Below are 16633 nucleotides of genomic sequence, written 5' to 3' on the forward strand. Positions count from 1 at the left end.
ACTATGTTGTACACCTGAAACATATAATATTGTAAATCAGTTATATCTCAATTTAAAAAAAAAAAAAAAGACTTCACCTCTGGCCAGAAGACAACTCTCTCAAATTCCCTATCTCTTCCCCCAACTTCTCTGAATGCATCTATCATTCATTTAATAAATTTTTATCAAGTACTCGCTGCATGCAGGCATTGGATAGACTTTGGGAATACTGGAATAAAAACAAACAAAACACAGTTCCTGCCTTCAAAGAATTTGGTAAGACAGAAAAATGAAAAACGACGTGTAGTGTGGTAAACGTTATGGTAGAAGTCAGTCCATGCAGCCTTGGGAACACAGAGTGTATGTTCCTAACCCCAGATGGATGGATCGGGTACCTGTGGCAGGGGCAAGCCAGATTTCCCACATCTTCTGCAGGGCAAGCCCAGATATCGGCCCAGCCCTCCCTCGCTCCAGAGGCCACTGCTCAGTCATTTATTCCCTTCTCAGATTGCATTTATCTTCACTTCTCCCCTTCTCCTCTGCTCTTTCCTCTTGGCTTATAAACATCTTTAGGAGTCTCACATCTCTCAAGCCGCAGCCCCCCCCCCCCAAATATTCCCTGTTCCTCTCTAGCCTCTACCCTGTTTTTTGGGAAGAGAACAGTAAGGGGTGCTCTTCACACTGCCGATGGTAATGAAAATAGGTACAACATTCTAGAGGACAATGTGGCACCGTGTATCAAAAATCTTAAAAATGTGAACATCCTTTGACCCAGTAATTCCAGTTCCTGGAATTTACCCTAGGGGAAAAAAAAAATCATGGATGTGTACAAATAACTGTCATAAAGATGTTTATTAAAATGCGGTTTAAAAACAAAGTACTGAAAACAATCTAAGTGTCTATCCAAGTGAGATGATTAATTTAAAAAAGTATAGTGCAACGTGGAAGGTAATACTGTTGAGCAGCTATTTAAAACTGTGCTCTGATGCTACAAAAATATTCACCAACATGTGAAATGCTTTATGGTAATAGCTAAGTGAAAATAGTAAGGGACCAAATATTGGCAATAAGATTATATTTTATATATATATATTATATATATATATATATATATATAATACATACACACACACATACATAGAGGGGGGAGAGAGAGAGGGAGGGAGAACTGGATAACTTTAGCTATACCACTAACTGCATAATTTGGACAATTATTTAGTCTCTCTGAGCCTCAGTTTCCAAATCTGTAAAGTGGATACAATATGAGGCACTTGATAGGGCTCCATGAGAAAATGTATGTGAAGTGCTTAGCACAGTACCTGGCATATAATAAACTCTCAAAAGCATTAACAGTGGTTCAACTCAGTGCTTTTTCATTCCCTCAAATATTTATTGAGAGCCCTCGAGCCTGCCGTTCTCTCTATTTGGAACTTCACTTGGTAAATCTGTACTCATTCTTCAAAATTTTCTTTAACTGTACTATGATGCCCTGCCTTTTCCTGTGTTCATCACAACAAAAACACTAGACTTTAAATCCAAAAGGTACATTTATGCAGAAATTGAAACAGTAACTTTTATCTCACAAACATAATGTTGATCAAAAGAAGTCAGACAAAAGAATTGAAAGCAGGGACTCAAACAGATACTTGTACATCAGTGCTCACAGCAACATTATTTATAATGCCCCAAAGGTGGAAACAACACAAATGTCCACTGATAGATAAATGGATAAAGAAAATGTGGTATATATATACAATGGAATATTACTCAGCCTTAAAAAGGAATGAAATGATATGGTCTACAACATGGATGATCCTTGAAAACATGCTAAGTGAAATAAACCCGACAAAAAAGGACAAATATTGTATGATCCCACTTACATGAGATACCTAGAATAGGCAAATTCATAGAGACAGAAAGTAGAAATAAAGGGGGGAGGAGGGAAAGGAAATGGATAAATAAAGGAAATGGATAGTGATGATGGGTGCACAACATTGTGAATTAATGCCACTGAATCAGCCACTTAAAAATGGTTAAAATGGTAAATTTCATGTATATTTTACCACAATAAGAAAAGACTGAAAAAGAAAAAAAGAAGCCGGACACCAAAGAGTACATACTGTTTGATTCCACTTATACAAAATACAAAAACAGAAAACTATGGTGACAGAAATCATAGTAGTGACTACTCTTTGGAAGTTAGTGGCGAAGAGGACTGAAGGGCAGTTCTGGGGTCATTTTCTATTTCTTTCTTTATTTTTGGCTGCGTTGGGTCTTTTTTGCTGCGCACGGGCTTTCTCTACTTGTGGTGAACGGGGGCTACTCTTTGTTGCGGTGCGCGGGCTTCTCATTGCAGTGACTTCTCTTGTTGGGGAGCACGGGCTCTAGGCGCACGGGCTTCTGTAGTTGTGGCACGCGGGCTCAGTAGTTGTCGCTCGTGGGCTCTAGAGAACAGGCTCAGTAGTTGTGGCGCACGGGCTTAGTTGCTCCACGGCAAGAGGCACCTTCCTGGACCAGGGTTCGAATCCGTGTCACCTGCATTGGCAGGCGGATTCTTAACCACTGTGCCACCAGGGAAGCCCTCATTTTCTATTTCTTGATCTGAGTCCTGTTTCCACCCATGTGTTCAGCTGGTGAAAACTAACGAGCTCTTCGCTTTTGAGTTTGCCCGTCAAAATTATTTACACTTCAATCAATAGTTCACCGGAAAACAACAGCAAAAACCCCAGAACGTCTTTAGAACAAATTTTAATTTCAAAAATCCGGATAAATTCTTGTAAGCTGAACCTTTTTTCCCTGTCTTTCTTGGGGTTCCTGCTTTTCCTGTGTCCTAAGCCTTCAATGAATCTGTGCCTTCTTTTGAAATGCTTTCTTGCCTTATTTACCAAGCTTCCACACTACCTGGGGCCGCATTCTCGGAGCACCGGCTGGTGACTAAATTGTCTCCTTGTCTGTCATCTCGACTAGTCCTGAGTTGAACTCTTTGAGATCAGAAAGACCAGTCCCGGCTGATTCCGCTAACCCGGAGCTCAGTGCGCGTTACAGAGCAGTAATAAATCAAATCAGCCCGGGAGGCTGGGAGCAAGGCCGGAAGAAATATGCTGCGAAGAGGAAAGCGCCGCTCTGGTCTACCCAGCGGTGCCCGCCCGCTCGGACATCCAGACGCGAAGCCACACCCCTTGCCCAAGCACCTCCCCTAACTCCCTCCTGGCCCCGCCCCTCACCCGTGGGCTTCTTAGGCCCCGCCCACCAGGCGTGGCCCTGCCCCGGGAGGGCCAGGATCCCGCCAACAATAACTCCGCCCCTCCTTCCGCTGAGAAACCTGTCCCTTTTATTTAAAGAATACGTTTACGTCAGCCCGCTTTACGTAGCTTGTCGTCATCAGTGCAAGGCGCGGAGGCGGAACTTCCTGTCTCTGGTTCTAACAGCTTCCGGGAGAAGCCGGAAGAGACCGGACCCTGGACAGAATCAGGGCTAGCCAGCCCCTCCCCCGGCCCCTACAGAAAGGTGAGTCCACGGGCCGTCTTGGCGAAGTCAAAACACTTAGTCTGGACGTTTCAGGTGAGGATCTCCCTCCTTATCCAGGCACAGTACCGGTCCGGATCCCCTTTAATTTCCCATGTTCCCCTGCGTACTCAAGCCCCGCCCCCAATCTCCCGTCCCCGCCCCGAAGTGTGAGGGGTGTGGATGGTTTGTGAACCCCTCAAACTGACTCTACCCGTCGCGGGCTGGGAGAAGAGGGTTTGGCCACGGCGGCCGGAACTAGGCAGCCTTTCGGCTTGGGTGGACCCACGGACTCCTCTCCAGCGCCGCGGGAATAGGACCGCCCAAACGCGGAGCCTTCGCGTCAGAAAAGGCAGGATCGGGGACCCCTCCTCACCGCGCCGTCAGGGTCGCTCACGGGTTGAGGAGCGAGCAAAGGCCTCTGAGGAGGGAGACCTGGGGTCCTGCCCAGTCCCTCCCCTCGAAAGTTCCCTGTGCCTGTGCCAGTCGTTTTTGCCTCAGAGGTTCGCCGCAGTTTCCTTTTCTTTAAATCAGGGTTAATGACGTTAACCTTCTTACCATTAGGGGTTAGTTGTGGGAGTGATAAATAACTGCTACTGTTTGTTTACTGAACAATTGCAATGTGCCAGGCACTGAGCTAAGTATTTTGCTTCGATGATTTCTCGTCATCTTCAAAACAACCTTATGAGGTAGGTACTATTTTTAACCCCATTTTACTGATGAGAAAGCTGAGGCTCTGAGAAAATTGTTTGAGGTTACAGAGCTAATAAGAGGCAAAGGGAGTTATAGTTAGTTTGTGGTTTGTTTTTTTTTTTTTTTCCTGATTCCAGGGCCCATGTACTAAATAAGGATGTGAAAAGTATTCAAATGTTGATATGTTCCGCAGTATTCTTTGAGCAGCTACTGTGGGGTTATGCTGGGCACTATGGTACATAGAGAAACACATGTGAACCTTATCTTCCAGGAGTCTAGTAGAGAGATGGACTGGTAGATAAGTATAATGAAGTTTTATAGGTGCTGTGAGAATAGTCTGGTAATGATAATCATCAGACTGGATTTGCCCAGGGACAGCTTCGAAAGCAGCAGATTCTCCAAGGGAAAGAGTAGGTACTCCAAGGAGCAAGCAGATATCCTTCCTACCTTTCTAAGAAACTGCCGAGGGAGAACACAGGACAAGGGGGGAGATTGCGATATGGATTGTGAGAGCCATTTTGGAATCTTGTCCGAATCAGTTCCGTGCAGGTAGTGGTTTTGCATTTGTGAGCCTGCAGTGACCCAGGAGGGTGGTGCTTCTGGTGTCTGTTCTGCTTTGCTGCCAGAAGAATTTCGGAGGAGGCAGACACAATGTCCGCTGCATAGTGTCTGTTGATGGCCCCTACAGAGCTGTCCCTTTGGGGTGGTCTGACTTTGCTTTTGATAAATTAATTTTCTTTGGCTCTTGACATCTGGACCTAGATCCATGACCATGAATGAGACTGAGTTCAAATGACACAGTCTGGCAATAGTGGTTGCACTATGCCTCCAAAGGGGCCCCAAATAAAATATTCCGGGCTTTTTTGGTTTCTCTGAAGCCACCTTAGAGGCATCTCGGGGGGGGGGGCATAGTTGCTTTACCAATAGATAAAAATCCTAGAGAAACTCAGGGCTCAAAGAAGCAAATGTTTTCCCCACCTGCCAAAAAAGCAACGAACGGTAGCAGTAGCAGCAACAAAGCTGTAAGGTTTTCCTGATGATCCATGCTTACTGGGGGGTTGGAATGTGAGAGAGGAAGGGCGTGGAACCTGAAAGCCAGCGTTTCACAGTAGAGGCAAGGGGTAAGTCCTTAGCTGTAGATTGGGGGTCCAGAGTTCGGAAGGTTTGTGTCTCTACAGGACGCTGAACTCCATTTTCTTTCAGGGCTGGGTCAGTTAGAGCCTAAGTAAACAGGAAACCCGGTTGCAACCCCTCATGCCCTGCTGATGCTCTCCCCCTTTGTTCCTGCAGTGTGGACCCAGTCAGCACCCAGGCCATGGAGCTCTCTGATGTCACCCTTATTGAGGGTGTGGGTAATGAGGTGACTGTGGTGGCAGGTGTGGCGGTGCTGATTCTAGCCTTGGTCCTAGCTTGGCTCTCTACCTATGTAGCCGACAGTGGTAGCAACCAGCTCCTGGGCACTATTGTGTCAGCTGGCGACACATCCGTCCTCCACCTGGGGCATGTGGACCATCTGGTGGCGGGCCAAGGCACCCCAGAGCCAACCGAACTTCCACATCCATCAGAGGGTAATGATGAGAAGGCTGAAGAGGCTGGCGAAGGTGGGGGAGACTCCACAGGGGAACCCGGAGCTGGGGGTGGTATTGAGCCCAGCCTTGAGCACCTGCTTGACATCCAAGGCCTGCCCAAAAGACAAGCGGGCCCGGGGAGCAGCGGTCCAGAGGTGCCCCAGAGATCTGAGGATAGCACCTGCCTCATCAATGTGCGGCTCAAATTCCTCAATGACACCGAGGAGCTGGCTGTGGCCAGGCCAGAGGATACTGTGGGTGCTCTGAAGAGGTAAGTGGGCTGGGAAGTGGGAGGCTGCTTGTACCCCATGCCCCCAGCCTTTGGTCTTCTCGGAGGAGGCTGATACAGACGTGGGAGCAGCAGGGAAGCGTCAGGTGCAGCCCTTACAGGGCGGGTGGGGGAATACTTCCTTAGAAAGCCACCCTGCAATTTCCCCCCAGTGCCTCGCTTTGTTGGTCCAGGACTTTCGGCCTTCTCATTCCTTGCCCTCTGTTTTTCCTTCTATCTCTCTCATCCTTACAGTAAATACTTCCCTGGACAAGAAAGCCAGATGAAACTGATCTACCAGGGCCGCCTGCTGCAGGACCCAGCCCGCACACTGCGTTCCCTGAACATTACCGACAACTGTGTGATTCACTGTCACCGCTCACCCCCTGGGTCAGCTGTTCCAGGCCCCTCGGCCTCCCTGGCCCCCTCTTCAGCCACTGAGCCGCCCAGCCTCGGCGTCAGTGTGGGCAGCCTCATGGTGCCTGTGTTTGTGGTGCTGTTGGGTGTGGTCTGGTACTTCCGTATCAATTACCGCCAGTTCTTCACAGCACCTGCCACTGTCTCCCTGGTGGGGGTCACTGTCTTCTTCAGCTTCCTAGTATTTGGGATGTATGGACGATAAGGACCGTAGGGAGAAAATGAAAGGCGTGGTCTTCCTCCTTTATGGCCTCTCCCCTTTCCTGGCCAGAGCTGGGCCCAAGGGCCTGGGAGGGAAGGGTGGAAAGGATGTGGTGGGTCCCCCTCCATAGGACCCAGGAGGCAGGCATGGGGCCTCTGCTTCACGCCCACGAGGGTACAGACATCCCCTCTGTGCAAGCACAACTCAGGTAGAAATGAGAATGTCATCTTCCTTCACTTTTAAGGTCCTGAAGTTCAGAGCTGAGCTGGTGTTCCAGCTCAATGGGGAGCCTGGGCTCTGAGGATTCCCTCCCAGCTGTGGCCCTAGCTCTTTCCATTATCCTGCATGTCTGCTCCTCAGCCCCCAGCGCTGCCTGTGAGGGCAGCTCAGCATGGCCCCAGCATACTTCTATAGGGAGCCTGGAGTATCTTTCAGGTTCCCTAGTGGAATATCCATCTTTTTTGAGACTGAAATCACATGGGCAGGAGTGAAGTTTGTGTCAGCCTTCCCTGTAGGCACCTGGCCACCTCTACCTTCTCCCTCCACCCCGTAGCAGGAATAGGGTGTTCTCTGTGTTCTGGATGGTTTCCAGTGTTTTTTTCTTCAAAGCACTTTGCTTATATTCTTTTCTTAAAAAAATAGTCCCTTATAGAGCTCAGTCAGGAAGGGGATTGGGGCACAAAGCCAAGCCCCCAGCATTGGGAGAGGCCGGGCCACAGCTGCTGCTACCCTAGGCCTAAGGCTGTAAGCAAGAGGCAGCTCTGGCCCTCAGCCAGTGTCCTACTCTGCCCAGCTCCAAGGACGAGCTCTGGGTATGGAGCACTGGGCCCCAGGCCCTTGCCTCTGGGGCTCTTGGATGGAGGGCCAGTATCTGTGACTGAATAAAGTTCCATTTTGTGGCCGTGGAGTCTCCTGTGACATTAAGAGAATGCCGCTGCTCTGCCCCCAGCAACATGGGAATGAGGGTGGGTAGGCCGGGCTACCAACGGGAGATGCAGTTTATTTACACCAGCAGCCATGGGGGCAGGGGGAATACACAGCGTTTACAAAGTTAGCTACCTGTACAGGATGGATTACATATGCAAAAATAAAAATCTCAAGACCACAGGACAGCGTGAGCCCCACCCCCCTCCCCCAATGACCCCAGCATGCGGTAATGCCAGGCGGGTGGCCCCTGGGCATGCGGGGGGGAGTGATGCATGGAAGGAAAAGCCACCGGCCATGGAAATTAGTACAGAACCCCCCCACACACACTCAGACACATGATAGAATACAGGGTGGACGACACCTAGCCGGGGTGGGAAGGATGGGAATTGAAACCCACACAGCCTGCTGTTAAGAGGGAAGGGAGTGGGGGGAGCTCCTAGCCCCTGTTCAACTACATGGTAGGGGGGGCACACTCTCCCCGGAAGGAAAGGGGTTTGCTCCCTCAGGGTCTCTGCTGGACCAAGCCCATCTCTTACCCAGCCTGGGCAGGGGGCTCTGCCCTGAGAGCGGGCCAGGGAACAATGGGGAAGTGGATGTGGACAAACCAGTTCCCAAACTACTTCCCACTTCTCCCTCCTCCAACCAGAAGGGGGAAAGGGAGAGGCCAGAGGTGAAAGGGTGTATTAGGGCCTGAGCTGCAGCTGCCTCTCAGAAGGAAGAGTGGCCCGCGGCCTTCCTCCCTTCACCTTCAACCTACTCTCAAGTCTTCATTTGGGAGCAGGCTGGAGGCTGGCTGAGATCCTCCTTTCCCTCTGGCTTCCCCTTAGAGGGAGAAGGCTGTGGAAGAGCGAGAACAGAGGAGCCCAGGCCCCAGGATTTATTCTAACTCCTGCCAAAATTTGGCTTTTTAAAAAATAATCAACAATTCTTGGGTTAAAAACCAGTTTGTAACCAGGCGTCAGCCACAATCAGAGCCACCCCAGGGGGAGATTGGGGTTCCAGACAGGGTACTACAGCCCTATCTCTGTTGTTCCCTTAACCCTCTAGGGTCCCTAACCCGAATCAGTCCAACCAGTCCTGGGTACTAGCTACCCAAATGTGGGATGGCTCCTCCTGGGAGGAGGACAGGGGACACGTCCTGCAAGTGCCAGAGAACATGGCTCAGGGTCAACTCCATCCCTGTGTCAGTCAGCTCTGCTCCCTGCCCAGACTGCAGTCCTCCAGCTCGGCTCCTGAGAGCGATGGTGCCCGTGTGGAGGTGGGACGATACATCTCTTCAGGATGTAGACCAGGCAGGTGGGCACACTGGCACCACAGTCCCACAGAGGGGCACTGTCAGGGCATGGCACCCCTTCCCCCTCCGCTGACAGCCCAGAGCACAGAGACCACCCTCTCTTCCTGCCCCACTCCTAGCAAAGGGGGAGAAGTAAAAGATCAGGATTTTCCTCAGAGCCCCAAACCACAAGTACAGAATAAATAACTTAAAAGCGGCTAAGGAAGGGGAAACAGGGCAGGCTTCAGAGGCAGGAGCATCGAGAGAGGAACTGGAGCTGGTCAAGGTGAAAGAGGGGGTGGCAAGCAGCAGCTGGGAACTTGGGCTGCCCTGGTAGGGCAGTGGGGCAGGGTAGGCAGGAGCAACATGGGGCCACCCCAGGAGGGTGAGGCTGGGCCCCTTCCTGGGGCAGGGAATGAGGTAAGAAAACATTTCAAATAAAGCAGCACCGTTCCCTCTCACCTTGGGGCCCCACTCCTCGCCAGCCCTGGGTCAGGGAGGAGAGGTAGGGGGGGGAGTCATTTTGATACACAGCTCCCTCTTCCTACCCTCCCCCTGCCCTTGAAGCTGTAGAGGCTGGAGGCCCTTTCCTGGCACCCAACAACAAAAGGACAGCTCCTGCTGCCAAGGAGGCCCATGGGGACTGAGGGGAAAGGGCTGCCCCTGTGAGGGGCAGGGAAGGCGGCGGCAGTTCTGGACGCCTACCTCAGCAGACAGCTCGCTGTGCCTGCCTACCCCTGGGGTGGGGGCGTTTGATAGGCTTCTTCTGCACACAGACAGGACACGCCCAGCCCTGCTCCTCAGCTCCAAGCACCGGACCCATTCACATTGCTGAGGGCAGCTGGGGGAGGCCCCCTCCAGGCTCAGCTTCCAACCCACCGCCTCCCGGGTAGCCACGATGCTCCTCGGCAGGGCTTAGTCCAGTTCCTGGCGTGGGGGGCGGCAGTGCCCTGGCACAGTGCCCAGGTCAGGCCCCTGGCCTAGCTGGACATCCAGTAACTCACAGAATAAATAGGAAAACCGCCTCCCCACCGAACTTATGTCCAAGGCATAATATGTCCAGGTCTGAGTCCTGCACGCCGAGGGCTCGTGCTCCGGCGCAGAAGACCCTGACACCCCCCAGGGGTGCATAATTGGATCCTCTGCCTGCCTGGCCCACCAAACTTCCCAAGCCCAAACCCCCAGCAGCCGTCCATTTGCCAGGCTACGCCACCTGGGTGGGGGTCGGGAGGGAGGGCTCTGCTCAGCCAAAGGCTATCCCTTGCACCCAAGTCAGTTGATGTCATCGTAGATGCTGGGCGTCGGGGGTGCCGGAGGCTTTGGCTTTTTCTTCTTGTTGGAGCCCAGGCCAGAGGCAGTCCCTACCAGGCTCAGATGGGATTTCTTTTTCTTGGTTTTCCGTGACTCGGAGCTGTTGGTACCTGAAGAGAAAGAGGCGCGAGGGTTGAGGGGAGGGTCGCGGCAGGGGAACGCAAGGTGCTCCCCCTCCTCGGCTTCGGGCAGAGAGCCCCTGGGGCCCAGCTGTATCACCTACCTAGACCCCATCCCTGATTCTCACTCGTCTTGGAGGAACCTGAATCAGAGGGTGAGAGATCAGAGGAGCCATCCCACTGAAGCCGGCTGATCAGGGCCTGGCTGTCAGTCATGTCAAAGCTGTCATTATCCAGGGAACTCTCGACCTCTGGAAGGACGCTGGAAAGGGAAGAGGCCAGAGAAGGGCTTCAGGGATACCAATCATCATCCTTATCCTCCACAACCCACCACCTTTCCTGGAGGGTCACTCACGCTGAGGGTCCAAGGAGATAAATCCGCACGGCTCGCCGCTGCTCATCCGTGTGCTGGGGGCAGCGCAGGGACCTGGTGGGGAGAGAATTATCAGACCCTGACAAGGCAGGAAGGGTCTGAGGAATACAGGTGAAGCCCCTCCCCTCAGCAGAGGTGGGAGGGGTGGACACAGGCAGGGAAGGGATGAACAGAGAGCCCCCAGATTGTGGCCTAAGGCCTGACCATTAGAAGAGGGGAGGGGAAGGGTGGGAGTCCCGCTGCTCAAGTCCAGGGGTACTCCCGACCCATGCCCAGGGTGAGTGTGCAGGAGGGCCCCCTGGCCCTGTTCCTAGGTTCTGAGCTCACCTTGTGCACATCTTCTTGGTGTGTTCAGAAATCACCCCACATTGCTGGAAGAGGAATATAAGCTGAAAGGAGGGATGGAGGAGAGCCTACTCTAGACACTAGACATTCTCTTCTGTACAAATGCTAGACTGTAAGCAGAAATGGCCCCAGGGTGAATACGGCAGACGGCCCCAGACGACCAATGGCCAGGAAACCTAATTCCAGAGAGAGACCTAGGTGCCCTCACTGCTATGTCAGCAGCCTCTTTCAGGGCCTCAACCACTGCCTGTGGCTCAGCGCGCTCCCGAGGGCCTCCCCTTCCCTGGTCCCTCACCGTGGTGAGCAGGCTACGCAGCTCCTCCGGCCCCAGTGTCTCGTAGCTGATCCCAGTTGAGTTGTTATACTGGGCAAGAACCAGAGGTACAGGTTAGAGAAGGGGCAGCCAAAGAAGGGAGGGTGGGGGGTGGGGGGCAGAATCAGTCCCTCTCATCCCTTCCTAAGTGAGAAGCCCCTAAGACTGCCCAGCAGTTTTCCAACAATCCCTTCCATCCCACCTGCACAGGGGTAAGGGGTTGGGACCTACAAAGAATATAAATATGCAAGACCTAAATACCCCATCTAGTGCTTCTGGCTGTCAGCATTCTGATCCCCACTTGTCCAATCCCACCCAACTCACAACAAGGACAATGAGAGGGAACCTACAAGGGGCAGCCCCTACTCACCTTAAAAGGATCCGAATTGCTAAGTTCCCCTGAAGAAGAAAAAAGAAGGGGAAGGGTGTTTGATGCAGAGGTACAGACAGAGAACCCTGAAAATAACCAGAGAGGAAGTGGGGGTGATAGAAGGATCACAGGCCCTCCCTCGATACCCCGGCCGGCCCCTGCCCCCGCCCCCAACCCCGCCCTCCAGCAATGAGTCCCAGAAGACATAGCTAGAATCACTCCTGTTGTTCCAGCCCCACTTACCATTTTTGTGTTTTAAAGACTTGGATCTTCGAGGGGAATTGGGGTTCTGGAATGGGAGATACCATAGCTTTGGGGAAAGGGTAACGATAAGGGGGAGCCGAGAACCCAGGGAAGGAAAAAAGATTTGACAAAGAAACATCCTCAAATTCCTACTCTTCCCCATCAGTAAGAGGCCCGTCTACCCATATTCCCTCCTCCCACCTTCCCTCAAGGCCTCTGCTGCCCTCCTGCCCACCAGACACCCTCATCCCAGAACCCAGAGAGGTACCCAGCGACCTCAGACTTGAGTCAAGACACCCGAGGACTCCCTACCCAAAGGGGAGGGTATGTGTCCTTCGCCCAAATCTCCCTCATGCTTGCCCCAGCTCTCACCTTGTCTGATTTCCTCTTCTTGGCTGTGTAGGACAAAACGATAAAAGGTAGGGTCACTTTAAGTTCCCAATCTAAGGGCACCTAAAGGAAAGTACAAAGCTACACTCTCCCCCCTCATTCAGGATAACAACTTGTGACCGTCACGTACCCAATTCCTGCGTGCCCGCCTCACCCCAGTGGCCCCCAAATTCCCCAGATCCCCAAACACCTTTCTTCTCTGAGCCATAGGACCAGTCGTTGTCATTGATGTCATCGTTATCCTCTTGGTCACTCTCAGACTTGTTCATGTTGTTGCTATTGGCAATCCTGCCAAGGGTAGGGAAGAGGAAGGGTCAAGGCTGCCACCTCTCTGCCCCCGACTTCACAGGTATAGTGGAGTATCTGGGGCCAAGCATGACCCACCCTCTGTGCCCTACAAATGCCCCTGGGGGGCTACACCATGGGACGGGCTGCAAAAGACGAGCCACTCTGGTTTTAGCAGGGGGAGAGGCCCTCACCGGCGGTTGGCGATTCGACTGCTGTTCCGACCCATTCCCAGGCACTTCTCCAGATGGGGAGCAAAACGGGAGGCGGCAATGCTGCGGCTGCAATTGGGGCAAACACACTCCTTGCTCTTCCACTGGTTGAAAACCTGTCCAAAGATGTCCAACCCCGGCTGGTCCACGATCTCTGGGGACAGGAGAGGCGTGTCGATCAGGGCGGGCGGGCAGGGGACCCTCACCTCTCGTTCCCACCCATGGCCCCATGGCCTCTTCAAAGCCCCTGCCTAAGCTCACAGGAGCTCCACGTTCTACATGTGGTGCGGTTGCCAGAGGACGACCCTCCAAGCACTCCCAGGACAGGGCTAGACTGCTCTCCTTCAACCCTGAAGCTCACCAAAATCCTTCATGCTATCAGGGTCCGTGTCGTCCAGGAAGAAATAGCCACACTTGACAGCCCGGTGTACCTCAAAGCAGAATCCCAAACAAGAATCCTCGACCAGGTCCGCGTATATCTCCTGAGCGATGGCCTGGGCCCGGGGGAGAACATCCAGGGTCACAAGAGTCATAGTCCCACGGACTGAGAGCAACTCTCACCAACCAAATCTCCTGCCAATTCGCCCTGGTCAGAAATAATGCCTTCTTTGCCATTTTCCCCATCTTGACTTCGAGTTCTTTCTTCTTCTGGATCCTCGGGCCTTCTTAGCTGGCTATTCCCTTTAAGGAACAAGGCTGACTACCCAAATTCCTCTCTGGTGTGGATGCCAGATAAAGTGACGAAGAAACATCAAGAGAAAGAACTGGAGGCACACGTGGGGGAGCCCTCACCTCTAGTTTGCTGTTATCCAGGCCAGACAAAGACATTTCCTCCATTTTCATTTGTAAACTCTTGTGGAGACGGCGCTCTGACTGCTCATAGCACAGCGGGCGGCAACACGGCTGCACACATGGGGGTGGGGGTGTTGGTGTGAGTCCAAAGGCACCTCTGATGACTGCCACCTCCCCTCCGCACCTCGCTGCCCAGAGCTCAATGGTGGCATCAGGATCTACCTCTCCCTAAAGCCTAGGCTCACTAAGTCTGGATGGTCCTTCAGGGCCTGAAACCCAAGGGCGGCCTAGTCCTTCCCAAGCCTGAACTCAGGCCCTGGACTCTACTGCCAATCAGAGTCTGGGTCTACAGGAGGCAGCAGCTCCCCCCAGGTCCCCAAAACTCAAACCCCTCTTCGATACCCATGGTGCAATGCAGCAGGGGGAGGAGAAGGAACTCTAAGGCCTCAAAGCAAACCCACAGGGTGTGGCAAAGAACTGCACAGACTCCTAAATACACTCCCCTCCCTTCCCTAGGCTCTCCTCAGAGTCACCTCTGCTTTCAGCCAGGATGTCCACTTGGGGGGGTACTGCTACCAGAAGTAGGAATGGCCCTAGGACCCTACAACCTTCACCCCACTCTATCTTCCCTTGAAATAAGCCTGCCACTACAGAAGGGGAGCAGAGCCCACAGAAATCTAGAGCTAAAGGGGCATTTCTAGCCACCATGAGCAAGAGGAGGTAGAGTCCGGTGGGATGGCAGGCCAAGAGTGGGCACTCCCCTTACCTGTTCTTCTTTTAGATAACCACCCTCCCTCCCTCAGGACCAGCCCGGAAGTCTCTCCAAGAGCCCCAAAGTCCAGGAATCCCCACCAAAGGATTCAGAAACAGCGCCCACAGTCCGGGGCCCCTCTGAACGGTGGGTACGAGTTTAAGGAGCTGCCGGCCTAGAGTGGGGTGGGGACTGACAAATGAGCCGGGGGCACTGGGGAGGGCAGGAGGCCGGGCCTCAGCTCTTCCCCCGTCCCTGCGGCACTGCTGCTGCATCATACCAACTGGGGGGAGGAGAGCCGAGCCGCCGGAGGCCGGCGCCGGTCCGGGACAGACCGACCCCTAGAGAGTGGGCAGAGTGGGACGCGTCCCGGCCCCTCTTCTTCCCCGCCCGCCGACAGCCCCGGCCGGCCGGGGAGAGGAGTCCGGGAGGGTGTCTCTATTGTCCCGGGGGCTGGGGCCTGGCTCCCTAACAAAGGCCCCGCGCCCCCTCCCCGGCCGGCCCTGCCCCGCCCAGGGGGGACCCAGACAGGGGGAGAGCGGGGGGCCCCGGCCGGGCCGGGAAGCCGGGGGAAGCCGGGCGTTTCCGCGTCGGCCCGGGGGGAGGGGAAGGGGCGCTGACCCAGACCTGGGGGGAGGGGGCCCAAGCCCCGCCTCGGGCCCCGCCCCCCGCCCCCCGCAGGCCCCTCCCCCGTCCCCGTCTCCGTCCCGTACTCACCCCGCCCGGGGGGCCGCGCCGGGGCCCGGCGGCCTCTCAGGGCCGCGTCCTCCGGCGGCGGCGGCGGCGGCGGCTGCTCCGGAGCCCCATGTCCGTCGGTCCGTCCTCGCCTCTCCCCGGGGCCCAGGGCCCGGGGCCGGGGGGTCGGGCCGCCCCCCCGCCTCGCCGCCTCACCGGGCGGCCATGGCCCCTTCCCCTCCCTTCTCGTCCCGTCGCCGCCTCCTCCTCCTCACCTCACCCCGCCCGCGCGCAGTCCGCGCGCCGTCCGCGCGCCCCTCCCCCCGCCCCCCACTCCAGCCCGCCTCTCCCGGGCGGGGGGTGCGGCGCGAGCCCGGAGCGCGCGCGCGTGCCGCGACCGGAGGATGGATGGATGGAGCGAGCGAGAACGCGAGCGTGCGCGCGCGCGCCCCTCTCCCCCCTCCCTTCGCGCGGGCGCGAGGCCAAGCGCGAGCGCGCTCCAACCTCCTCCTCTTCCTCCTCCCGCCCCTCCTCAACACCCCGCCCCCGCCCTCCCTTCCTCTTCCTTCTTTCGCTTTCGCGCGCCCAGCGACTGCTCGCGCCTGCTAGAAGGGCCCGAGCGCGTGCATCTGCCCCACGGCCGCAGCTCGGCAGCATTTGCTCCAGGGGGCGGGGACCGGGCGGGGAGGAGGGGCGCCACGCCGCCGTCCAAAGTACCGGCGGACGGGGACGGGGGCGGGGAGATGGGCGGGGCCTTCGGGAGCCACCTCGGCCAATTGCCGTCTCGCCTCGGCCCGGCCGGCCCAATAGGATGGCGGTGGGTGGAGCGGCGTTCAAGGTGAGGTGCGCGGTGCGCTGGGGGCGGAGACGTTGTGCCGTCCCGGCCGGCTCCGGGGCGGGGGCAGCGGGTGGCGTCGAAAGAGAGCGCCGGCTCCCAGCCGAGCCTGGGACGCCTTCCGGCCCAGGCTCCCCCGCCCTTCCCTCCGGGCTCCCGGCTCTTTTTCCCCCCAGCGCCCCCACCCCGGAGTTCACCCCGAAGCGTGCAGCCGCTTCTGTGAAGAGGCCAGAGTTGAAGTGGGACGCAACTCAGGCCAGAAAACCTGAAGGGGGCTCGTCCGAGCCTCGGTTCCCCGTGTTCCTGGGCGGGTCTCAGCCCACTCCAGGCCTGAGAACCAACAGACGCCCGAGATGAGGGTCCTCCGCTGAGGGCGGAGGCCGAGCTGTGCCAGTCTGAGCGGAGCGCCCTCCCCGCCCTCATCCTAATTTAGATCCCACACCTGCTCGCCTTTCCTGCTTCCGGAACCCACGATGGACGCCCCCCCCCCCCACCACCACCTCTTCTCTCCACAGCTTGCCAGTCAGTGGCCAGACCCTTACTCCGACCCAGTTCTACTCCCCAGGGTGTGCCCATATCCGCGCGCTCTCACAGTCCCTCTTCTGGAGTAAAGGGCCTTTCCCAGCCGCAGTAGGTGCTTAGACTGGCGCTTCCATCTCAGTTACTCTCTGTGTCTGGAGTCCTGGAACGGGTATATGACAGCCCTCTTCCTTCAGAAGATGAGATTAAATGAGGAAAGTCTTAAATCATATACTTTGGGACCATCACTGATTCTTTAGTCTTCAGCA

The 16633-nt window shown here is 55.1% G+C and overlaps 2 protein-coding genes across 7 annotated transcripts; one reads left to right on the plus strand and one right to left on the minus strand.

Annotated features, from left to right (window-relative positions):
* Window positions 1-3394: 3394 nt before the first annotated feature.
* On the plus strand, window positions 3395-7533 carry TMUB2 (transmembrane and ubiquitin like domain containing 2). Of its 3 annotated transcripts, none has more exons than XM_059906610.1 (3): window positions 3395-3486; window positions 5467-6015; window positions 6268-7533. In XM_059906610.1, exons 2-3 carry the CDS (start codon window positions 5492-5494, stop codon window positions 6632-6634), a joined length of 891 nt encoding a protein of 296 aa, XP_059762593.1. In that variant the 5' UTR covers window positions 3395-3486; window positions 5467-5491; the 3' UTR covers window positions 6635-7533. The 3 variants fall into 3 exon arrangements, with proteins under 3 accessions (XP_059762593.1, XP_059762591.1, XP_059762592.1); XM_059906608.1 differs by having other exon boundaries at window positions 3401-4172; XM_059906609.1 differs by having other exon boundaries at window positions 3402-3540.
* Window positions 7534-7611: 78 nt separating this feature from the next.
* Window positions 7612-15287, minus strand: ATXN7L3 (ataxin 7 like 3). Of its 4 annotated transcripts, none has more exons than XM_059906605.1 (13): window positions 15053-15287; window positions 13585-13695; window positions 13154-13286; window positions 12775-12946; window positions 12486-12583; window positions 12278-12300; window positions 11906-11951; window positions 11663-11748; window positions 11275-11343; window positions 10962-11005; window positions 10617-10688; window positions 10366-10523; window positions 7612-10252 (listed from the first exon to the last, which is right to left on the minus strand). In XM_059906605.1, exons 2-13 carry the CDS (start codon window positions 13633-13635, stop codon window positions 10104-10106), a joined length of 1101 nt encoding a protein of 366 aa, XP_059762588.1. In that variant the 5' UTR covers window positions 13636-13695; window positions 15053-15287; the 3' UTR covers window positions 7612-10103. The 4 variants fall into 4 exon arrangements, with proteins under 4 accessions (XP_059762588.1, XP_059762587.1, XP_059762589.1 ...); XM_059906604.1 differs by having other exon boundaries at window positions 11906-11972; XM_059906606.1 differs by having other exon boundaries at window positions 11663-11691; window positions 11906-11972; window positions 15053-15286.
* Between the last annotated feature and the right edge of the window lie 1346 nt (window positions 15288-16633).

The sequence above is a fragment of the Balaenoptera ricei genome, chromosome 20 (genome assembly GCF_028023285.1).
Source record: "Balaenoptera ricei isolate mBalRic1 chromosome 20, mBalRic1.hap2, whole genome shotgun sequence".
In the NCBI taxonomy this organism is placed as follows: domain Eukaryota; kingdom Metazoa; phylum Chordata; class Mammalia; order Artiodactyla; family Balaenopteridae; genus Balaenoptera; species Balaenoptera ricei.

Excerpts from the sequence above, each read along its gene's own strand:
- TMUB2 (XM_059906608.1), top strand. The coding sequence starts at position 4,138 with ATGATTTCTCGTCATCTTCAAAACAACCTTATGAG. Across the intron at positions 4,173-5,466 it reads CTTCAAAACAACCTTATGAG|TGTGGACCCAGTCAGCACCC; the intron begins GTAGGTACTATT and ends TTGTTCCTGCAG. Across the intron at positions 6,016-6,267 it reads ACTGTGGGTGCTCTGAAGAG|TAAATACTTCCCTGGACAAG; the intron begins GTAAGTGGGCTG and ends TCATCCTTACAG.
- ATXN7L3 (XM_059906604.1), bottom strand. The coding sequence starts at position 13,635 with ATGAAAATGGAGGAAATGTCTTTGTCTGGCCTGGATAACAGCAAACTA. Across the intron at positions 11,344-11,662 it reads GCAATTCGGATCCTTTTAAG|TATAACAACTCAACTGGGAT; the intron begins GTGAGTAGGGGC and ends GTTCTTGCCCAG. Across the intron at positions 10,253-10,365 it reads GAATCAGGGATGGGGTCTAG|GTACCAACAGCTCCGAGTCA; the intron begins GTAGGTGATACA and ends CTTTCTCTTCAG.